The sequence below is a fragment of the Hordeum vulgare genome, chromosome 7H, assembly GCF_904849725.1.
Source record: "Hordeum vulgare subsp. vulgare chromosome 7H, MorexV3_pseudomolecules_assembly, whole genome shotgun sequence".
In the NCBI taxonomy this organism is placed as follows: Eukaryota; Viridiplantae; Streptophyta; class Magnoliopsida; order Poales; family Poaceae; genus Hordeum; species Hordeum vulgare.
Genome location: NC_058524.1, coordinates 602,348,818 through 602,372,961, shown reverse-complemented (window position 1 = coordinate 602,372,961; position 24,144 = coordinate 602,348,818). Strand labels below are relative to the sequence as shown.

At 45.9% G+C, this 24,144-nt stretch overlaps 1 protein-coding gene across 2 annotated transcripts; it reads left to right on the top strand.

Moving 5' to 3' along the window:
• Nucleotides 1-7,141: 7,141 nt before the first annotated feature.
• On the top strand, nucleotides 7,142-13,828 carry LOC123409827 (protein STRUBBELIG-RECEPTOR FAMILY 3-like). Of its 2 annotated transcripts, none has more exons than XM_045102699.1 (17): nucleotides 7,142-7,223; nucleotides 8,291-8,420; nucleotides 8,505-8,573; nucleotides 8,764-8,829; nucleotides 8,922-8,993; nucleotides 9,085-9,156; nucleotides 9,242-9,313; nucleotides 9,395-9,460; nucleotides 10,157-10,222; nucleotides 10,403-10,860; nucleotides 10,944-10,997; nucleotides 11,084-11,400; nucleotides 11,492-11,760; nucleotides 11,849-11,987; nucleotides 12,685-12,824; nucleotides 12,964-13,120; nucleotides 13,261-13,828. In XM_045102699.1, the coding sequence occupies exons 2-17, from the start codon at nucleotides 8,299-8,301 to the stop codon at nucleotides 13,345-13,347; spliced, it is 2,226 nt and encodes a 741-aa protein (XP_044958634.1). In that variant the 5' UTR covers nucleotides 7,142-7,223; nucleotides 8,291-8,298; the 3' UTR covers nucleotides 13,348-13,828. The 2 variants fall into 2 exon arrangements, with proteins under 2 accessions (XP_044958634.1, XP_044958633.1); XM_045102698.1 differs by having other exon boundaries at nucleotides 7,144-7,223; nucleotides 10,950-10,997.
• The last annotated feature ends 10,316 nt before the right edge of the window (nucleotides 13,829-24,144 follow it).

Below are 24,144 nucleotides of genomic sequence, written 5' to 3'. Positions count from 1 at the left end.
AATGACAGAAAAAACGTCCACTAAAAATGCGCACTTCACTGATCAGATCTCCCTCTTGGAGATGACGACCGGCGAGAATGTCATCCTCCTCGTCCCTGAGTGTCATCCATCTTGACTCCGGGTGAAAGATAATTCTACCTTCCTTCAGATCTGATGTGCCAATCTCTGAAAATGAAACCTTCCATTTAATCCGCTTGTCGACCTCCTCCTCTGGCGAGATCTCAAGCCGGTGCTCTTTCCCCGCCGAGGAAAATCCAGTCGCAGGGATCCCCAGGTCGGATGGCGATCTGGTTCGCCGGTGTTCCCCCTCTCCGACGATGTCTCCGGCGACTCCTGAAACGCCCGGATCATCCTGGTCGCCCGGGTCGTCAGGCATACTCAAGCCAGTCCTCTATGTATGGCTCAGCCAAACTATCCCGGAGACGAATTAATGGATACAAACTGTCCACTGAGATGCACCCATGCTAAAAAGGAACGATCCTGGCCTTGATGATAAATTAATTTATACTCCCTCCGTTCCTAAATATAAGTCTTTTAAGCGATTTCACTAAGGGTCTACATACGGAGCAAAATGATTGAATCTATACTCTAAAGTATGTCTATATACATCTGTATATAGTCCACTAGTGAAATATCTACAAAGACTTATATTTAGGAATGGAGGGAGTATATTTAACCAAGGGAACAAGTGGCCGAGTACGGTTTTCGGTCACATGGGCGAGCTCACACGCACTTGAGTATCTGGCTGTTGAGATCATCTACGCGGCGGCTATGGCGATGCCGATGCCATGCCATGCCCGGTCCAACAACAATGGAGCCGATACATAATAAATCAGCTGTTTCCCCACGAATAAATATACAGGGTCCTGAAAGTTCTGTATATGCTATGTATTTGCTGGCTGTGAGTGGTCGCATGATATATGAAAATATGCTTTGCCTAGCTAGCTAGATTGGCACGCAAAGCAACCATCAATCACCGCTTTGCTTTGCTGGTGTTGCCACGAGCGAAGCAATGTGATATCCATGTTTGAAACACACACAAAAAATCCTCGAGCCTCTAGAATCATTTCGAAAAGTACCGGTAGAAGTTCCTGCTTTCCGAATACATTCGAGCCAAGACGTGGCACACACATACTCCAATAGCTTCTAATGTACCACCCAGGGAAATCATGTGATCACAGTACACAGCGCAGGTTTCCTCTTTGTTACGTGTACCTCAGTGGATCCTAACTAATGACCAAATCTACGATCTCATGGACGAGACAAATGTACTGTGTGTGCATGCACGTGAGAACAGCTCTTCTTTATGAGCCGTCCGTTCAGACGCACCTAATGCACGCTAGATTATTATTTTTTGCAGGAATTGCACGCTAGATTAACCAGTACCCAATCACAGACAGGTGTTTTTTTGATCGGTCAAACACGACTAGGGAGGGAGAGACAGGGATACGCGTGCTTGGCTGCTTGCATGCTCGTGGAAAACTTCACTGTTGTGGAGTGGGCACTGAAGTTTCCAAGACTCACACACCGCGATGACAGTGACTGTGACATTGTCTGTGTGTGTGTGTCATTGTTTGTCCAGAATGCTTTGTTTAAGCCCGACACTTGGATGGATGGATGGATGGATGGATGTAGTTTCCATGCCATGCCCCTCGTTGACCTGAGATCATTCACACTTGGGTGGGAAGGTTAAATTCATGGGCCGTCACGTTGATAGTTTCTTGTGCAAGATCCTCCTCATCCGTCACCCACGGAGAAAACTTCAACCAAATCTACCGTCAGCTCCTCGTAAACAGATGATGTTTGCGCATAGTCTTTAGCATATGCAACCGCGTGAGCACACCACTTGCCATATGAATATGCTAGTGTTGAGGAAACAATGTACTACCGTGGCAATGTTAGTGTAGGAAGATTGTTTCCACTCGAGTAATTTAAGGGTTTTTTTTTTTGAGTTGGAGTAATTTAAGTTTTTTAAGCGGTGTGACTGAACGCTGAAGAAATTTGTGTTGACACACATCCCCAACCCTTCATATTTGATGCATAAAAGAGAAGTTGAATTCGGCCCATAGGATCTCGATTCATCCCAAATTCTCCAAGGTAAAGAATGCTTGTAACAATGTCCACAAGTCAACTAAACACGCAGATGCAGATATATAGTTAAACCTGCCAAATTGCAATTCTAAACGAGAAACTACGGTACTACTGTAGTATACATGCAAAGTCGGTCAACTCGTGCAAATTCTAAATTTGAATGATAGCTACACATGCAAAGCTAGGGTCGGTCAACGCTGGGTGCAATTCATCATTGCGATTTGCGAGAAACAACTATGAGCACAGAAAATGATATACTACTAGTTACAAATGGCCTGGTCAACAGCAGCACCTACTACTGTGCGTAGTAGGAGCACGAGCTAGAAGGTGACTGCGTCGCTTGTCGAAAGGTTATCGCCACGGATGATATGCACTACTACAAACCAAGCGCTATAGAGTAACGCAAATGGATTTTCTCACGACGTCTTCTTCGCATCAACCTCGAATGTGGATCCAACGTACGTCGTGTACGAAGAAAAAAGCAGCAGCTGTTGGCCTCCGGGCCACAAACACGGAAGACGGGACGGGACTAAAAGTAGTCCCACTGTAGCCGTCGCGTGCGCATGCATTGACGCACGCCACCGCCGTCGAGAGAGCCGCCTTCAAGAGAAGCCCGCCGTCGTGGATGCAGATGATTCCGGAGAGTGAGGAGGGCGACACCATGATCCGTCTGACGAGGAACTTTCATCGTGTTGCCCGTCGATGCGACATCGTTGCTGGACTCGACGAGGATGAAGGACTCGGCGAGAGGGAGAAAAACGGTGCAGTGCTCGGGAGGGGCTGTGTGGATTTGTTTGTCGCCAGCGTCGGGATTAAATAGTTGTGGCATGCCAGGTGGAGGGACGGTCAGCCCGGTTCTATGGGGCGCAGCGGTCGGAATTGGTTTCTCGAGATGCAGCATCCCCATTTAAACGACGACCCTCAAAAGGTCACGTCCGTCTGCACCGCCTTTTCGTCCGATCAAACCGTCGGCATCAATGTCAGCGGCTGCATTATCTGAGCCGACATGAATGCGACACGGCAAGTGGCACGTGGGATGAAAAACGCGGGAGGGGCAGGCGGAGGATTTGGGTGAGTCAGGGCGGTCAAATGCGAGTTTGGAAGCATTCCGAACGCTCGCAATGCCTCCATATTTGTCTTTGATTTACGAAAAAAAACATGTCTGAACCGTTCGACAAACCGATACAGATTCACGTTGGCTTTCACGGTTCTGACAGCATGTATGTGGGCGGCTTGTTGTCGTCGTTGGAGATGCCCTAAGGTGGGTTCATAATTCCGAAAAGCAACTACTCCCTTCGTTCCTAAATATAGTTATTTAGAGATTGTACTAGTGGACTACATACGAAGCAAAATAAGTGAATCTACGTTCTAAAATATGTCTATATACATTCGTATGCAGTCCTCTAATGAAATCTCTAAAACTACTTATATTTAGGAACGGAGGGAGTATATAATATTTAGCCCGTAAAAAATGGTGCGTGCATGCACACTCATGCAATTCAGAAATGACCTGGTCTCAAGAGCAACACCTAGTGCGTAGTACTCCCTCCGTTCCTAAATATAAGACCTTTTAGAGATTTCATTATAGACTACATACGGAGGTATGTAGTCAAAATGAATGAATGCACATTTCAAAATATGTCTAGATACATCCGTATGTAGTCATAGTGAAATTTCTATAAGGTCTTATATTTAGGAACGGAGGGAGTAGTAGCATGAGGTGAGTGCATCGCAAGTCAAAAGGCCCACTATCGCCACCGATGCACTACTACAAGCCAATCGGTAGACAACAACGGGAAATGGATTCTCATGACGACGCCGTCGTCCTCCTCTCCACATCAACTTCGATGGATGGAAGTCGAACGCACAGCCTAAGCCTACAAGGTACGAATAAAAGAAGCAATTGTCGGCCTCCCAGCCACGAACCGATCACCGGACTAAGACCATGTTTGGTTCCAAATAAGTAACCAACTTATAAGTTGAAAAGTGCAAAAAGTGACTTATTTTGTCAAATAGACCCAACTTATAAGTCACCCCAACTTATAAGTCATAAGTTGCTCCACCCCAACTTAAAACTTATAAGTCACCTACTTTTGCATGGAAAGGTGACTTATAAGTCAGTTGACAACCAAACATGCGTGACTCATAAGTCACTGGTTTTAAGTCACCTGACTTATAAGTCACCTACTTTTGCATGGAAAGGTGATTTATAAGTCAGTTGACAACCAAACATGCGTGACTCATAAGTCACTGGTTTTAAGTCACCTGACTTATAAGTCACCTACTTTTGCATGGAAAGGTGACTTATAAGTCAGTTGACAACCAAACATGCGTGACTCATAAGTCACTAGTTTTAAGTTACCTGACTTATAAGTCACCTACTTTTGCATGGAAAGGTGACTTATAAGTCAGTTGACAACCAAACATGCGTGACTCATAAGTCACTGGTTTTAAGTCATCTGACTTATAAGTCACATGACTTATTGAAACCAAACAGGTTCGGGCATGCGTTGACGCATCGTTGTCCCGTGGTCGAGTACGTGCACGCTTGAAATGAAATGAAAGATTCTACGGCCACGGACGGGCGTGCACGCCATTAGATCGAGACGACATGCCCGAACCCTTTAAAGCCTCTACAGCCGACCCCATCAAACCCACTTTAAACTCTCGCATAACCCGTTCGATCTATGACCGGTCATATAATGTCGATCCAATCGAATCATTTATATTCATCTCAAACGTTTGGACTGACTGACATTCCTCATATCTATTTTAAATATGAGGACGATACAAAGGCTCTCAGATGCGTCCGATCAATCCGTCAAGTAGGACACGACTTCATTTAAAAAAAATCTTTCTTTATTCATTCTTTTTTCTTTTTCTTCTTCATCAACCACATGCAAATGACCAAAAAAATAAGAAAAAATATAAAAGATGCGGCTACACAGATAAAAAAATATAATTAAAAACAGACGCACTTGCTCACTGACCGGTCGTATTCACAGGCATTTTGGTCGACCGGATTTGCAAGTTCCGCAAGTAAATGCCTACACAATATCTCGAGAGAAGCTCACGAACGCAACGCAGCAACGAGTAGTTCCAGTACAATACGCGAGCGTGCGTGCGGCCGGTGACCCCGGACGCGACGCACATGCTTCTCGCGCGTGGCTCCTCCGATGATCATCCGGTCACGATTTTCTCTCTCTCTCTCAAAAGCTCAGCGTCTGGTCACTCGGCTTAAAACACGAGTGAAACACAAGTTGCCATCGTGTGGTAGCGAGGCAAGCAGTGCCGTGACCAGACGTCGGATTTTTTGCAACTCCAGTTCGTCGGATTTTTCGTTACAATCGATATTTTTTACTTTTGCTACAACCGTGTTATTTTTTGGTACAACCGGCATCATGTTTTGCTGCAACCTTTCACTAAAAAAGTTGCATACACGTCACGTAAATATTTGCTACAACCGGCGTTTCACTTTTGCTACCACGTACCATCAGCTTCGTTTTTTTGCTACGATCACGTAGATATTATTTTTTGTTATAAATTTTGTTTTTTGTTGCAACCGTTGAAAAAATTGTTGCATCACATCAAAATTTTGCTGCATAAGAGGAAAAATGTTGCATGCGGATCCAACACTGGAGACGCGCAGGGGTTGATGGATCCTGCGGCCCGCGCACGGCTGGCAAAAGTTTGGGCCGGCTCGTCGGCGCATATCACTCCCAAAAAAATATACTCCCTTCGTTCCTAAATATAAGTCTTTCTAGGGATTCTACTAGAGAACTACATATGAATGTATATAGACATACTTTAGATTGTAGATTCATTCATTTTGTTTCGTATGTAGTCATCTAATGAAATCTCTTAAAAGACTTATATTTAGGAACGGAGGGAGTAATTAAAAACAGACGCACTTGCTCACTGACCGGTCGTATTCATAGGCATTTTGGTCGACCGGATTTGCAAGTTCCGCAGGGAAATGCCTACACCATATCTCGAGAGAAGCTCACGAACGCAAAGCAGCAACGAGTAGTTCTAGTACTACAATGTACAATATACGCGAGCGTGCGTGCGTGCGGCCGGTGACCCCGAAAGCACGAGCGCCCGGACGCGACGCACATGCTTCTCGTGCGTGGCTCCGCCGATGATCATCCGGCCACGGTTCTCTCTCTCTATCTATCTATGTCTATCTCAAAAGCTTAGCATTTGGTCACGGCTGACAACACGGGTGAAACACAAGTTGGCATCGTGATCGTGTGGTAAGTAGCGAGGCAAGCAATGGCATGGCACATGAACATGGCGCGGGGCAGAGGCAGGAAGGAAGGGTCCAAAACTCCATCCGGCCGAAACAAACGCCCCCGGCAAAACCAGCTGTGCCCACAAAAATACAGGGGCACGACAGCCAGGCCAAGGCAAGCAGCTCGCGCCGCACATGCGCCCCCTCCCCTGTACTGCCACGCCGCACTGTGCCGCCGCCGCCGCCGCCGTGGACCGCCAGCCAGCCCGATCCGCCTCGGGCCGGGCCGGGCCGGGCCGGGTAGGTCCCTGGCCCCGCCCGCGAACGTAGAGCGCGCACGCACGTACGCCACCATAAGACTCGCCCGGCGCCATCTCGTCCGTCCGTCCAGCCCAACGCCCACGCATTTCCTCCTCCTCCTCCTCGCGTCGTTGGTCTTCACCCGTCACCGCATTATTCTACTGCTGCTGCGTTGCGTGCCGCCCTCCCTCCCTCCCTCCATCCATCCATCCCTTCTGCTCTGCTCGTGCTCGTGCTCGCGCTCGCTAGCTACTCCCACCGCTGGTCTTCGCCCACCCCTCCGCCACCCCTCTCCCCTCCCCGGCGGCGAGGCCATTGCCTCGCTCGCCGTCCGCCCGCCGGATCCGCCCCGGCCGCCTCCTCCTCCTCCCGCACAGTCTCCGATCGTGCTCCCGCCCCGCGCGCGCGCGTTCCGGGGAGCGGGCTCGCGACGAAGGCGGCGCGTCGGATGGTGTGAACTCTTGGGCGGAGATGACGAGGCGGGCTCCGGCGCGCGGCGGGGGCGGGGGCGGGGGCGGGGCCGGCCGGGTCCTGCTGGTCCTGCTTCTGCTGGTCGCGGCCGCCGCATTGGCGCGCGCGGTCACCGACGCCTCCGACGGTACGCCCCCTCGCCCTTTTCGCTACTTCGTCAGCCGTCCCGGCGCGTGCGCGCGGCGGGGCGAGCGAGCCGGTTCGGTCTGCTCGCTGCTTGCCATATTAGTGTGCCCGTGGAGGCTCTCTTGCGTCGACCTCGGCGTCGCCGGTGGAAGTTCGACTGATTCGCCGTGCCAAACCACCGCCGCCGCTTGCTCCAACCGGGCCACACGCGAGCCCGCAATCTGCGCCGTATCTGCAGTTTTACTCTGCAATTCGGCCATGCGCGGTGAAATTGTGTCGGCGGCGGCTGCGGCCCTCCCGTACGAACGTGCTGACAGCTAGCGCACAGATGTGGGGACCGAACCTTCTCTGGCTTTTTGGCTTTCAGGATAGGATAGGTCCGTAGGTTCGGCTCCGGTGGTGAATTCCGCAGCGGGGTTCATGAGATGAGATCGCTACTACTACTACTAGGTCTTCTGTCTCGGATGCGGCAACGCAGAATTGGCGACTGGGAGGCGATCGACCGCGACATATGTAATTCGGATCAGTTGATGTTTTCAGTGGTTTTCCAGCAATCGGGCCGTCCCTTTCGGCAGGGATAACGAGGGCAACTTCTGAGGCCTACAGTAACGTCGTGTCCTCTGCTCCGTTGTCCTATCGTCCTCGACAGCAACCGGATAAAGAGATATGTTGGTTGAACGCTGGATCGGTGGAGGTTGATGCCATCAAGGGCCAGGGAAAGCAATGGTAGATTGGATTTAACTTTAAGTAGCACCACAACGCGTATTTCAGTCTTAACTGCGCTGATTGCCATAAACCAGGGGGGTGAGGGATGAGGGGATTATTATTCTAGGAAGAAAAGGTGATCAAAGTAACACGTGTTGATTCTCACTGCCTTTTTTTCATCAGCCTACTTTTTTTTGAGAATGTGGGTTGTGGCTTTTGCAAGTGCAATCCTGTTCTTTAAAATTCGCTGCCTTCAGCTCATGTGTGCTGTGATGCACAAGTTGGCAGCATGGGGGTTTGTATGGGTTCCACCTATTAATAATGCTCATGGCTTCTTCTTTGTATCCTTTTCATGGTGTCTAGTTACCGCTATGAACGGGCTGTACGTTTCGCTGGGATCGCCAAAGCTTCCCGGGTGGATTCCAAACGGCGGAGACCCCTGCGGCGAGGTTTGGCAGGGGGTTACCTGCACCGGCACAAGCATAACCTCAATGTATGTCAGGCTCTTCATTGGGCTCTGTTTTTGTTTTGTTGATTCGTTTGGTTTGGACTATCTATAAATTTTTTCATTTTCTAGAAAGATGAATGTCGCGAACCTCGGAGGGCAGCTGAGCAGCTTAGGGAACTTCACTTCAATCACCACCATGTAAGGGTGCTAATGCAGTAAATTTATTCTTTGTTGAAATTCATCATTCCCTTGTATATATCCCGTTTCGCCATTGTCGCCAAAGTAAAAGAAAACACTGATATTTTTGTGGCTTCTTCCGCTTGTTTAGTTTATGGTTTCTGTATCCAAATAAAGTTTATTGCTGATTTAATTCTACCTGTTCCCGTAGAGATCTTAGTAACAATAATATTGGTGGAACTATACCAGAAGACCTACCTCCCACACTGCAGAATCTGTACGTGGTTTTTTTTTATCTTCTTTACAACTCTTTTAGTGTTTGAGATATAATTTGTCTGATGGCTTAATATTTACCCCTTCTTGCTGCAGTTTCCTCTCTGCTAATCAGCTCACTGGAAGTATTCCGAGTTCATTGTCCAAACTTACAAGTTTATCAGCCATGTAAAACTCCTCTTCTATTTTTTCTCAGCGAGACTATACTCATGCTAGTTTGTTTTTTTAAGTGCATTTCTTAATATCCTTATTTTCCCAGGTCACTCAACGTCAACCATCTGAATGGAGAACTGCCAGATGCTTTCGATTCACTTGCTGGACTTATAAATCTGTAAGATGTATCCCTATTTCATACACTTTTATATGTGTCGATCAGGATGATGCATTAATTGATTGCTGATAAAGCTTCGTTACAGGGATATTTCTGAGAACAACTTTACTGGTGTGTTACCACCTTCAATGAAAAACCTATCATCTTTGACTACATTGTGAGTTTACATCTTACCTTTCGCGTTCCTATTTGCCCAAATCGTTTCTGTTTCCTTATTTTGTTAACTATTATATGATAGGCGCATACAAAACAATCAACTGTCAGGGACCCTTGACAACTTGCAGGATCTCCCCATCAAAGACCTGTAATCCCTCAATGTCTTCTTCCTTATATCATGCTCTTTCAGTTATCTTAGAAAATTGAATAGAAGGCATTTAATATTTACATTATTATGTGCTTAGTCAGTTACTTACTTTTTCTTCGAAAAAGAGGCATGCCCCCCAGCCTCTGCATTGGTTGACGCACAGAGCCTTAGATAGTTAGTTACTTACAAAACCATCAAGCCATCAGTTGCACAATATTTGTCTTCAGAGGAAATGTCTATAAGATCATGGTGGCCGACACACAAAGCTTATGCCTTTTGAATGTTCCGCACAATATATTAAGGAGTTAAAACACTATTCCATGTCTCTTGATACCTTCTGGTAGTAGGAAGCACTTCTGTCATCTGTCTTTCATTTATTTCTGGAGGCAATGGTTTCCCGCTGTGACTATGGTTTCTTCTTTCGAGAAGCCAATGCATCTTTCCATTTTACTGCAGTTTTTTATTAAACAGGTACCACATCAGCAATTAATTTCCCAATAGGCAGTTTCTTTGCTTCTGAACTTTTCTTTGGAAACGATATATATTTGCTTGGTTTGAATTGCTAGGAGAGAACAATGCTATTGGTACTGGTACCAAAGTATAAAGTTTAACCCATATTCTGTTCTAGTGGTAAAGATGTTACTCCAAATAATGAATGTTTCGCTTTGTTACTTATCAGTTCCTTACTCTGATCAGGAATGTAGAGAACAACTTGTTTTCTGGACCAGTACCTCCGAAATTAGAGAACATACCTACTTTCAAGTAAGAAAGCCTCTTCATTCGTTTATTCATCTCTCTCTTAGTGTCAGCCTAGTTGCAATAGCTATCAGCCTATCACATTGTCTAATGTTGACGTTGTTTCATCTCTCTATTGAAGAACTCGATATTTAATTGCATTGATTTTGTGTGACTTGTTAAGTGACTGACATAATTCCAGTGCAGAAAGGATGGTAATCCATTTAATACGACTATAGCCCCGTCAGCATCACCGCCTTCATCAATAGGACCAGCACCAACTCCAACACCAGCAGGACCAAAACAAGCCCCAACACCAACAACAACGCCTATAGATCTAAGTCCAACAAGAGCACCGTCGCCTCCATCACCCCCTTCAAAATCCCCTCCGCCCGCAAACCCTTCTGATGGATCAACTACTCGAGATAGCACCTCGTCATCTCAGAAACATAATTCATCAAAAAAGCTCAAGATTGCCGGATTTGTTCTTCTCGTAATAGTGCTATTCATATGTATAGTCCTGCTGGTAATATTTTGTTTGTCCAAGTACCAAGAGAGACGGTCAAGATATGATTATAACAGAAGTCAGCTGGGAAGGGTGCATCATAGGGTTGAACCCCAAAATATGCCCGCTTCAGTGCAAAAAAGGGATGATACTAAAAAAGGTAAACTTCTGTGCATATACCGGTAGAACAGGGTGTTCTTGATTTATTTTTTCTGTATTAGTTGAAGATATTTTATTTGTTAGGTCCAGGTGAGACCCTTGAAAAGAGGAGCCGCGGGTCAAGTTTGGCCGCAGCAGGTATGAAGCCCTTGAAACAAGGACAGTCTAATTTTGACATGCTGTTCACCAAGTTAAAATGTTAAGTTCTGTGCAATTGCTTGCAGCTCTCCCAAAGAAGCCTGCTGAAAACCGAAAGGAGCACATAATTAATTTGGATCGGACAGACTCGGAACTTTTTGCAGTTGCAGCACCTCCACCTCCACCTCCACCACCCCCTGCTGAAAAAGTTGTTGTACAGCCCAAGCCCATTGTTACTCCAGAAAAGAGATACAGCCCTCCACCAACGACAAGTACCCCAACTTCTGCCATACCCTACTCTGTTGCATCTCTTCAGCAATATACAAGCAATTTCAGAGAGCAGAACGTGATAAGGGAGAGTAGATTAGGAAAGGTATTCCTAGCTGAGCTTCCTGAAGGCAAGGTATGAAGTACTACTTATATCAGTGTACAATGCAGCTCGTGATTCATCGTGCAGTTCAAACATTATGCCTGATTTATTCTATTCTTTGTAGTTATTGGAAGTTATGAAGATCGACAATCCTAACGGAAGAGTATCAGTAGATGACTTTCTAGAACTGGTTGCGCTTATCTCAGAGATCAAGCATCCCAACACCCTTGAGTTGGTTGGGTACTGTGCTGAATATGGACAGCGACTACTTGTATACAACCACTTTAGCAGAAAAACACTAGATGATGCACTTCATGATAGAGAGGAAATCGACATTGATCTATCATGGAATGCTCGCCTCCAGGTCGCTCTTAGTTCCGGAAAAGCCTTAGAGTAAGCCAAATTATAGTTTGATGCAGTCCATATCTGCCTCTCTTAACATGTGTGGACATTTATACTCCGAATTACTTTTTCTCCGCAGGTATCTCCATGAAAGCTTCCAACCCCCAATCGTGCATCAGAATTTTGAACCAGCTAATGTCCTCCTAGATGATAAGTTGTCAGTGTGTGTAGCTGAATGTGGACTGGCAGAGCTGATGCCCTCAAGTTCTGTCACTCAGGTAAGCTGTAATATGTGGTATAGATATTGCATTTTCTAATGACATAAAAAATGGGGCAAGTTAAGGTCCCTTTTTCTTGAAGGGCTGATGGTGATATATCTCAAACTGTGATTCGGCCCAAAGTTAGTATAGCATGTGAAGCATATCTGTTAATAGTGATTTACAGGTGCAACATGCGCTAGTTCATTCTAAGGAAATCTGTATCAAAAAGTCAGATGTTGATAATCAGCTTCCCTAATGTGGTTGTGTATTCCATGATACGGCGTTTCTGTCTTTCTGTAGCTTTCTAATAAGCTAATGATTTACTAATAGTCTTTTAGTATCATTAAATCAGTGTGTTGTACTGAAAATGAAAAAAAAATATCAAATAAGAATGACCGTGTGTTCTTTCAAGTCTGAAAATGAGGATTCTGGTAATGGGGATAATAGATTGATTTACCTACTAACTTCTTGGCTAACCATGGGCCTGTGCCACCCTACAGCCTTTGAGAGAAAAGATGGATGGAGCATTGGTTATTATTACTTTACTTCTTTTATAAAAAATCAATCGCTTCAGTAGCAATTGATGCTTTATATTCTAGTTTGACTAGAAATGAGTACATTTACCTTATTTAATTCTCCCGGTCAATTACAGATGCATCTTCTATGTTCATGGAAATGACTGCTATGTACTCACGAATGTTTCTTTTTCTTGCAGCTCTCAGGTCGGTTGCGCACATTACTGAACTATGATGCGCCTGAATTCCAGGAATTTGGGACCATTTCAGAACGAGGCGATGTTTACAGTTTTGGAGTAGTGATGCTAGAACTTCTTACTGGGCGTAAACCATACGATAGGTAAGAGATTTGAACTCCCATGGTTGGCTTCACAATGAGCTTCCCTCAATTGTTTCCGATTATTTTTTTCTGTGTGACATAAGAAAACAACTCTCTGATTCACCTGCATGTTTGTTGTGAAAACTGAAAAATTATACAGTTCACGCCCACGCCACGAACAACATCTTGTTAGATGGGCCGGTTGTCAGCTTCATGACATTGAATCCCTGTCCAAGATGGTGGACCCTTCTATTCGAGGGCAGTGCTCCGAGAAAGTATTGTCACGGTTTGCTGACATAATCAGCCGCTGTATCCAGGTAATTCATTTTTGTTCTAGTAATGAGTAAATGCAGTTTCCTAAGCATACTATAAGTGATGCTTGACATTCTCTGCACAAATGCCTTATGAATCAAAGGCATAAAACTTACGCATCTCGTATGAAACTTTCCTGATGCAGAGGGAGCCAGAATTCAGGCCACCGGTGTCTGCAGTTGTCCAGGACATAACTAGCATTGTGAATGCTTCTCGTGAGGAATCAGAGTAACAAATGGTTCGATGATTCACAGATCACATGGGCAAAGTCGCCGGTCGGAATTTTTTTGGGATGGAACTTGTTTTGGCATAATGCAGAACACATCATATGTCACAGATTTCTGGGAGAAGTATAGCTATTGATCCTTGCCAGTGTATCATCATGTAACTAATGTAAATTATGAGTAGGCGGTCACATTCATTCAAGGAAAACATCATGCTTTCCAAAAGGAATACCTTAGACAGAATATTGGGTATTTAGTGAACAGAAACTGGATGCAGGAAGCAGGGAAAATGTAGAGATGGGGAATGTTCAGGAACTGGATGTAAAACTGCTACTGCAATGCCAAGATCATCTTGGGTGAAGGAATTTGGGGGGGTGTCCGAAGGAGTAGAGAACCCTACAGGAAAATTTCCTATGTAGCCCTCTGGAACAAATGAACTAGCTTCTTGAATTCCCATGGGATGGCTCAAAGGCGTAGTCATTCTCTGTATGTTCTGGCCTTCTTGATACAGTTTCTAGCATCCTTCTGTCTATCTATGTTGTTACTACTAAAGCTACTGCCTAGTGATATAGCAACAACATTTGCAAGCGTAAAATAAATTTAAAGACAACCCTATGGCTCTTGCCGACTGTCGTAACATCAACGTGTAAGTCGATATTTAACTATTACAACATGATCGTCTCATAAATCCAATATATCATATCATGTTATTGGTCAATATCACATCACAAGCATACCCTGCATAAGTTAGACGTTATCTAATTTGTTGTTGCATGGTTTATGTGACTGCTATGGTATCTAGTATGATCGCATCTTACTTACGCCAAACCACAAGGGTGATATGCAAATTGCTATTTAACCTTCTCCGAGGACCGCCTCGGTTAAATCCGATTCAACTAAAGTTGAAGAAACAGACACCCGCCAGTCATCTTTATGCAACAAGTTGCATGTCGGTTGACGAAACCGGTCTCTCGTAAGCGTACGAGTAAAGTTGGTCTGGGCCGCTTCAATCCAACAATGCCACCGAATCAAGAAAAGACTAAGGAGGGCAGCAAATTGAACATTAACGCCTACAAACTCTTTTGTGTTCTACTCGAGATATCATCTACGCATGAACCCATCTTATGATGGCATTGTTGGGGAACGTAGTATGGAAACAAAAAAAATCCTACGCACACGAAGACCTATCATGGTGATGATCATCTACGAGAGGGAGGTCAGATCCACATGCCCTTGTAGATCGCTAAGCGGGAGCGTATATAACGCGGTTGATGTAGTGAAACATCTTCGCGATCCAAATCACAACCCGTCCCGCGATCCCATCACGACCCATCCCGATCTAGTGTCAAACAGATGACACCTCCGCGTTCAGCACACGTACAGCTCGATGACGATCCCGCCTTCTTGAACTAGCAAGATGGGGTGGAGAGGTAGATGAGTTCTCCAGCACGGCGCGCGTGGTGGTGGTGGTGGTGGTGAACTAATCCAGCAGGGCTTCGCCTAAGTACTGCCGAACTAGACTAGAGGAGAAACATATCCAAAGAGAGAGAGGGAGCCGTGGCTGATTTATGTGTCTCAAAACCCTCAAAACCTCTAGTATATACAGGAGGAGGGAGAGGGAAGGCTGCCTTGGCCCCTCCTCCAAGGAGGAGAGGTTTGGCCGAAGCTAAGGGAGGTGGACTCCCTTGGAAGGACTCTTCCTCTTTTCCTTTTAAGCTTTATTGCCTTATCCCTCCACTCCTAGCCGCATGGACCTTTAGGGGAGGCTTTGGCCAGCCCACCAAGGTCTGGTCCACCTCCTCTCACAGACCATGAAGCCCTTGGATCGTCACACCCCTCCCGGTGGTCCCCCGGTACCCTCCCGGCACTCCCGGTACACTACCGATGAGCCCGAAACCTTTCCGCTGACCAAAACAGGACTTACTGTGTATCAATCTTTACCTCCGGAGCTCGTCGTGACGTTCAGAATCTCATCCGAGACTCCGAACAACCTTCGATCACCAACACCTATAACTCAACTATACCGAAACGTCACCAAACCTAAGTGTACAGACCCTACGGGTTCGAGAACTATGCACACATGACCTGAGACACTCCCCGGTCAATAACCAATAGCGGGACCTGGATGTCCATATTGTCTCCTACATATTCTACGAAGAGTTCTATCGGTTGAATCTCTATTTCAAGCATTCAGTTAATCCCGTATGATGTTCCCTTTGTCCTTCGGTATGCTACTTGCCCGATATTCGATCATCGGTATCTCCATACCTAGTTCAATCTCGTTACCGGCAAGTATCTTTACTCGTTCCGTAATACAAGATCACGTAACCAACTCCTTAGTCACATTGCTTGCAAGGCTTGTTGTGATGTTATATTACCGAGTGGGCCCCGAGATACCTCTCCGTCATACGGAGTGACAAATCCCAGTCTTGATTCATGCCAACCCAACAGACACCTTCGGAGATACCTGTAGAGCACATTCAAGAACGATTTTAAGGGGGGCTAGATCCCCCCCCCAACGATCTCGTTTTCCCTTGACAGCGATTAGTTAGGAGCCAAATTTTCCTTCGTACGCATATAATTTTTAGTTGTCTTGCCCCCATGCTCCCATAGGCAAGAGGCCCAGAGTCATGTACACAACAGGCCCAAATATATCAGCAAAAGGAAAAAGAAACAGACCTCATACTCGTACGCACGTAATACGCACGACGCCGGTCACGCCGCGACCTAAGGAGCGCTCGTTCTTGCGAATTGCGATCCGAAAAACTTGCTCGCTGCCGCCGCCGTCGGCCGCCGGCCGCCTGACTCCATCCGTTCCTGAGACGGTGAGATTGTGTGCATGTGGTTTGATCATGAGAAGGTATGCAGGTTCGGTCGTGACTCGTGAGCAGGTTTGCAGGAGATTGGTTTGGTCAAGTCGTCAAGATCAGGGCCATTTTTGGCATGTCGTGCTACTCCAAGCAGCAGACCTGGTCAAGATGAAGAAAATGTTGAATGCCTGAATCCGCTCATGGCTCAATCAGTCTTCAGGTGAGACAATTTTCCAGCGCACAAATAATTGAGTGAGCAGTTCGTGGAGAGACCAGACCTGTAGCTGTAATTGTTATTTTCCAGCGCACAAATATCATTAATATAATCACAAACCCTTCAGAGCCTGCACATCTCAATGAGACGATGACTCAATCTCTCCATGACTCCATCCGGTTTCAATTACACGTATCTTATGAGCTCTATCAATCCATTCGTTTTCAATCCTGCACAACTGCGACCCGGCGTATTCCGTCCGGCTGGCCACAATGCTGAGCGATCAAACAAGGAAGAAAGGTCAGTTTATTTTGCAGCACCAACATTAGATTAATCTCTGTCTTGAAATCAGGCCTGCTTGGAATGTAATTGTAAGAATATAGACACTAAAATCTAATTAGTTTTTTTTGTATTGTCCAATTGTGTTCTGTAGACATGAAGAGGAAGAGAGCTCAATCAATCCATACTTTTTTCAAGCCAATTGGTTCAAGCTCTCAGCCATGTGAACATGGTGATGGTGCTAATACAAATGATGTGCAACCTAGCGAAGAGAACAACCCTAGTCATGCTGAAGGTGATGCTCAAGATGTTCCAGTGCCAGAAGTTACAGAAGAAGCTACAGTTATAACCACAAAATATGATCGAGACCCAGGGAGGCGCCCTCAAATTTGGCAACTCCCTCCAGAAAAGCAAGTTGATGCTAGGCGTTTTTATATATGTGAGGGGGCCTATCAGCCCGAATTGGAAATTATGAATATAATGAAAGAAGTGTTGTTCGTCGGCAATTCCAAAAAGATTGGTACACAAATTTTTGGTGGTTGGAATATTCGACTGATACAAAATGTGCCTATTCACTACAGGAATCACCTTCTTTGCCGTCTGCCATCACAGACGGCAAAGACAATATCCCTGACGGCAAAGACAAAACCACAGACGGCAAAGATTCTCACGGCCGGCAAAATTTCTGCGTCAGCCTACGACGGCATAGGACCTTCTTTGCCATCTGCCCCCCCAAAGCGGACGGCAAAGAGCTTTGCCGTCAGCTTTCCTTAGGAGCAGTTGGCAAAGCCTTTGAGACGGCAGCCGACAGGCGTTGCCTCCGTTAGGGGTTAACGCAGCCTTTGCCGTCTGCCTCCCCGTGAATCTTTGTCGTCTGCCTCCCCGTCGATCTTTGTCGTCTGCCTTCTTCTCCCCTCCCCTCCCCTCCATCTTTGTCATCTGCCTCCAGGACAATCTTTGCCGTCTGCCGGGTCCTCCCCTCCCCCCTCTCTCCACTCTTTGCCGTCTGCCTCCTCCTCTGTGCCCTCTTCTTTGCCGTCTGCCCCCCAGGAAGCAGACGACAAAGAGACTATATGGCCAGCTGCTACTGCCCAGGTTGCACAGCTGGGCGCCACATGGCACCTTTGCCGTCGGCTGGCTGACGGCAAAGGCCTTTGCCATCAGCTGGCAGACGGCAAAGAGCCTATATTGTCCCATATTTATTTATTTTTTCTATTTCACAGCACATATACATATAATTCATAGCACATATATCATAAATAGATCACAACACATATATGATATACATATAAAGCTCATCAATGCCATTTGTTCATCAACGTACATCCCATATATCAAAAGAACCAACACATACAAAGTTTCATCCATATATACATACATATAGTTGCACATATATTGTTCATCAACACATACAAAGAACCAACACATTGTTCATCAACTCAAATAAAAACGGAAACTAAAGCACTCCAACGCCAGCTTCCATGCATGTAGTACATCCAATCTGCAAACTGGGAATAAGAAATTCAGAAGAAGAAGAACAACAACATATATATGACAAATAAGCTAAATTTAAGAAGAAAGAGAAGAAGCAAGAAGAGAACAAGGAGAAGAAAAACAAGAAGGAGGAGGAGGAGGAGGGGAAGGGGAAGGAGAAGGAGAAGGAGGAGGAGAAGAAGAAAAAAGAAGAGAAGAAGAAGGATAAGGAGGAGAGAAGAAGAAGGAGAAGAAGGAGGGCTCCTTCTCCTTCTTCTTCTCCTCCTTATCCTTCTTCTTCTCTTCTTCTCCTCTTCCTTCTTCTTCTTCTCCTTCTCCTTCTTCTCTTCTTCTTCTTCTTCTTCTTCTTCCTTCTCCTTATTTTTGAGCTAAATATTCCAATTATGTCATTTTAGAGGAAAACAAGCTAAGTATATAATATTCATGAGCTAACCAAGGTTCTTGTGCCATTTTGAGCTTATTATGGTATTTTGGAGCTAAATGGGCTAATTATGTCATTGTTGGGTTAATTAAAGCAAGGATAATATGAAAGAGGATAAGAAAGAGGAGGAGGAGGAGGAGAAGAAGAAGAAATCAAGAAGGAGGAGGAGGAGGAGAAGGATAGAAGGTCCTTGGCCTTCTCCTCCTCCTCCTCCTCCTCCTTCTCCTTCTTCTCTTCTTCTTCTTCTTCTTCTTCTTCTTTCTTTTCATTTTGCCTATTTATTATCCTCTTCTCCTCTTGTTGGAGCTAAATTACCTAATTATGTCTTTTTTGAGCTAAATGGGCTAATTATCCCATTTTAGAGGAAAACAAGCTAAGTATATAATATTAATGAGCTAACCAAGGTTCTTATGCCATTTTGAGCTTATTATGGTATTTTGGAGCTAAATGGACTAATTATGTCATTGTTGGGGAAATTAAAGCAATTGCAAGGATAATATGAAAGAGGAGAAGAAAGAGGAGGAGGAGGAGAAGAAGAAGAAATCAAGGAGGAGGAGGAGGAGAAGGACTAGAAGGTCCTTGGCCTTCTCATCCTCCTCCTCCTCCTCCTCCTCCTCCTGCTCCTTCTTCTCTTCTTCTTCTTCTCTTCTTCTTCTTCTCTTCTTCTTCTTCTTCTTCTATCTTTTCATTTTGCCTATTTCTTCTCCTCTTCTCCTCTTGTTGGAGCTAAATTACCTAATTATGTCTTTTTTGAGCTAAATGTTCCAATTATGTCATTTTAGAGGAAAACAAGCTAAGTATATAATATTCATGAGCTAACCAAGGTTCTTGTGCCATTTTGAGCTTATTATGGTATTTTGGAGCTAAATGGGCTAATTATGTCATTGTTGGGTTAATTAAAGCAAGGATAATATGAAAGAGGAGAAGAAAGAGGAGGAGGAGGAGAAGAAGAAGAAATCAAGAAGAAGGAGGAGGAGGAGAAGGCCAAGGACCTTCTGGCCTTCTCCTCCTCCTCCTTCTTCTTCTTCTTCTTTCTTTTCATTTTTCCTATTTCTTCTCCTCTTGTTGGAGCTAAATTACCTAATTATGTCTTCTTCGAGCTAAATGAGCTAATTATCTCATTTTAGAGGAAAACAAGCTAAGTTTGGAGGAGAAACTTACCGTAGTGGTCATCAAGGAGGAGAAACACCACGGTTGCTCGCGCCGGCTTCGTTTGGAGACGGTTGCCCTGGAGAAGGGTCGTGCGATGCCGCTCGGGAGTTATTCTGCAGAAAAGATATTTTGCAATGTCTCAGTTAGCATGATGACACTCAATTATTAATACTAGTTTATAATAATTCTCACCGTGCCAATCGAAGAGAAGACGGGCATCGGCGGAGGGACTTGACCGCTCTTCTCGCACAGACCCTGAAGAGTGGGTCGTATTAGTTAGTATTGAAACAGACATTACACACATGATTTGGCTAATGTGAAAAAAAACATACCAAAAAAAGCTCGTACAGGGCCCGTTGACCCGCCTCATTCCGGGCCCTCTCCTCCTCAAGCAATCGTGTCGTGGTCTGGTCCCTCTCATCAAGAGCAGCCTGAAGAGCAGCCTGGCTTGCCAATCTCTCTTTCTCAAGAGCAGCCTGGTTTGCCGCTCTCTCTTTCTGAAGAGCAGCCTGAAAAACCATTCCTCGTTACCACAGTAATGATCTATGGTGACACACATAATGAAATGGATGAAAGTGTTCTTAGTCCGTACAACTAACCTCGATGGCAAGTTCGACTGGCCGTGGACGAGGCGTTATCTCAGGACATCTGCTCGACTGGCGCGCCTTGATCTCCGGAAGAGTGAGTGGACAACGTATTATCCCATCTCCAATGGCTATCGAGCCATGGGGCCTCCCGCCACCAGATATCATCACCAGCTCTGGATCCAAAGGTTCCTGGCTAGGGTTAAAGTCATCCCCTTTCGTAGCCTTCCCCGCGTCCCTGTATGCCACGAGCTTCTGGTGGGATGATATGTTGGTGAAGTTACTGGGATCATCCAGGTCAGGCTCAAAGAATGCCTTCGCCTTCTTGTACGAGGTAGTATGGGCCATGCCATAAAGGTCGTACAAGTGTGGCATCTCAGTCTTACTGTGATGCGCCTAAAAGAGAGGAACAAAATATTAGCATCAAGAATGAATTGCATGAATCATGAAGCAAATCACATACCCAGTTTCGTCCAAACTGAAGTAAGTTGGCGCTGCCTTGATGGTGTGGCACACCAACCATTTGGCTACGCCGATCCTTCGCATTCTCATGGACGGCTCGCCAGCTGCCTGTGCACCACTCATCAACCAACGCCTCCCAACAATCCATCTTATCCGCACACCATCTCGGGGGCACCTGTAAGTTATTAGAAAGAATTTTCAGCGCTACGCCTATGAATGAAATCAAGAAAACTACGTAGAAGGACTTAAGAATAGGTAATTACCTTCATGTATTGCTCCTTCTTCAGAAACTTTCCGCGGCAATCCTTCTTCTCCTTCTTAATACCACGCGTGGCGTAGTAATCTCGAATAGCCTGCGACCGAGCCTCGTGGCGCAAGTTCTGTAGTAATCGCCTACACTCGACCTCGAGAACCCTGGCCGCCTCCTCCTCATATCCATCCTCACACCTATAGAAGGTCTGCAATCAAACGTGAAAACACCGATTAGTACAATAATTAGGTATATTGTTAATTTTAGATTCTGTAAAAGGATAGTTTACCCAAAAGCTCCTGATCACCATCTCGGCCATCGTGTGGCACAAGACACCATCTATAATCTCCTCCGGCGGGGCCTGCGCAGCCTGGTAGTGCTCCCAGGTAAATCCTAGTGTAGGAACCTGACCCTCACCAGGCAACGTGACAAACCCCGGGAAATTTGTCCGGCAAAGCACATCAAGGACGGAGTTCAGCCTGCGGACTCCAAGAGGGTGTACCCATCCCCTGCAGTATGATAAGGTCAGCGCATTAGATATTTTAACAAACTTGAAGGCAAAAGCTAAAAAAGGGTAAATGTACTTACCTATCTCCTTCAGGTTTAATCACCGGCCTTTGCTCGCGGGTAGCCGGGGCGACCGGGAGACGTGTACTACCACGCTTGTACACGGTGGCCCCGTCCACCTGCACATCGCCCTCACTATCCGTAAACTCATCCCCGCCCCCTGAGCCACCCGGACCCTCGATCCAATCCGGCAACTCGGTACGATCCAGCCAAGGCTCCCATCCGGCCCTCTCCACGTCGGGTGAAGCCTCCGGAACCGTAGTCTCCTCCGGCTGCTCCTGGGCCGAATGCACCTCGACCCGAGGCTGCTCCTGGACCGGAGTCTCATGGGACGAATGCCCGTGAACACCAGGCTCCTGGACTGGAGTCCCCGTAGCCTCCTCCGCAAACGGGTCGACCATACTAGTCCTATGCTCGGGTGAATGAGCTGGTGGTGGTGGCGAGGACGGCTCAACAGTCCTCCTGGATCTTCCGCGACCACCACCTCTCCCTGTACCCTTCCCCTTCCTCCCTACCCGACCAGCACCTCTCCAATGGGCAATGCCGCCGACGAAGAAGAACCCCCGGCTGGTGTTGAAAGACTGTCTGCCAAGGCTCTACGGAGACATAGGGGTGTAAGGGAAGTACCACCCCTCGTGCGGGGCGCCTGGGAAGAACCCGTCAAGCGCTCTGGACCCGCGCCCACCATCTTTCAACACCTGCCATGATAAAGATTGAAAGAAATTAGTACAACATAAAAAAATTGAATGAATGACATGAATAATAATATGTACATGAATAATAAAGATTAAAATATATATAATTTAAGTTGTGAATCTTACAAACTAATAATCATCATCAATAAATGCATCATCATCATCACTATCACACATGTCTTCATGAATGACATGCTCATCGGGTTCAACGGCGTGAAGTTGTGAAAGGCCTTCCTTTGATCGTTGAAGCATTGACAGGTCATCCGCATCAGTAACCTCTACGAGTTCCAGGTCTTCTGGTTCCGGCTCAGGGCTGGAGTCGGATTCATTGTCGCTGTCTACTTCCATGTTCTTGGATGAAGCATGGCGGTTCTTGAAACGTTTCTTGGAAAGACGTGCTTCTTGGAAGAATTCTCCATCATATGTGTCTGGGTTAATGTGAGGTTCATAATCCTGTTCATTTGGGAGAGGTGGTCTCACATGTGGCGGCACTTCATAAACAACATACCAACCTTCCAGATTCTTATCCGTTTGGCATGCCCACGGTAGATAGAAAACTTGGGTCGCCTGTTGAGCCATAATATAGACATCGGGAGCATCTAAATGGGTGTTTGGATTGATTTCGACTAGTCCTATATGTTCACGAGTCCTTCTAGTCTTTTTCGGCTGGAACCAATAACATTTGAAGACTACGACGTTTGGTGGGTTTTCACCATAGAATTGAAGTTCATAAATTGCTTCAACTCTTCCATAATACTCGATAACACCTTCACCGATAGCAGAGACACCACAATTTGTAGATTTCCGGTCGGGCATAGATAGCTCTTTGCCAAAGGTACGAAAGAGATCCGTTGATGTTGTATTTCTCAAATGAACGGACCTTATAGTCAAAACCATTAGCGACTTGTCTCAATTCGGCGTCCATAGACTCTGAATTAGCCTACAAGTTTAATACGAAACGGTTGTTGCATTAGCCGCAAGTTAGACCAAGAATGAAATGGTCCATTATTGATAATTACCATTTGTTTGAACCAAGAGATGAAACCGGGATAGCCGCCTCCTGTCTTTGACAGAAGCTCATACTCTTCGACGGAATCATTTTCGATCACCGCTCCATCCGAGAATTTGACGACGTAACGGCTGTTTGAAATATCCGGGAATAAGAGCAGTTCAAATGAATTAGAAGTTACGGGAAAATGTGCCAAGAACTCACTCGATGTACGGCCGCACTTCTGTTAGGTTGTTGAAGATATACAACGAAATGTTCCGCCATTCTTCGATATCCAACGTTATTGGTTTTGAAGCACCGGCTGGTGCGAGCTTCCCTTTGAATAGGCTGAGGTTGGACCCACCTTTTTTAGGGTTTCCATCATTGTGCCGAGGCTTCGGATTATGCAAATGATGATTTTTGGCTTCGTAGTGTGATGTCACAAAGTTTGCCACCTCCTCAGTAATGAATGCCTCAGCCATCGATGCTTCAATTCTACGCTTATTTTTACATTTAGCTCGAAGGGTCTTCTGCATCCTCTCAGTTGCATAGCACCAACGATCTTGCACGGGCCCACCCAATCTTGCCTCGGTCGGTAGATGTAAAATCAAATGCTGCATTGGATTAAAGAAGCCCGGTGGAAAGATCTTCTCTAACTTGCACAACAACTCCGGTGAAAACTCCTCCATGTCTTCTACCACGCCAGGCGAAAATTCTTTCGCACAAAGAACACGGAAGAAATAGCTCAGCTCCGCCAGTACTAGCCATTCATCCTCAGGAATAAAGCCACGTAACATCACCGACATTACCCGCTCTAGCCATATGTGCCAATCATGACTCTTGAGACCAAAGATTTTTAATTTTTCAAGACTCGCTCCCCTCTTTAGAT

Bases quoted from the DNA above. Each gene is read 5' to 3' on its own strand.
- LOC123409827 (XM_045102699.1), top strand. From the start codon at position 8,299: ATGAACGGGCTGTACGTTTCGCTGGGATCGCCAAAGCTTCCCGGGTGG. The intron at 8,421-8,504 runs GTATGTCAGGCT...TTCATTTTCTAG, and splicing joins GGCACAAGCATAACCTCAAT to AAAGATGAATGTCGCGAACC. The intron at 9,314-9,394 runs GTGAGTTTACAT...ATTATATGATAG, and splicing joins CTATCATCTTTGACTACATT to GCGCATACAAAACAATCAAC.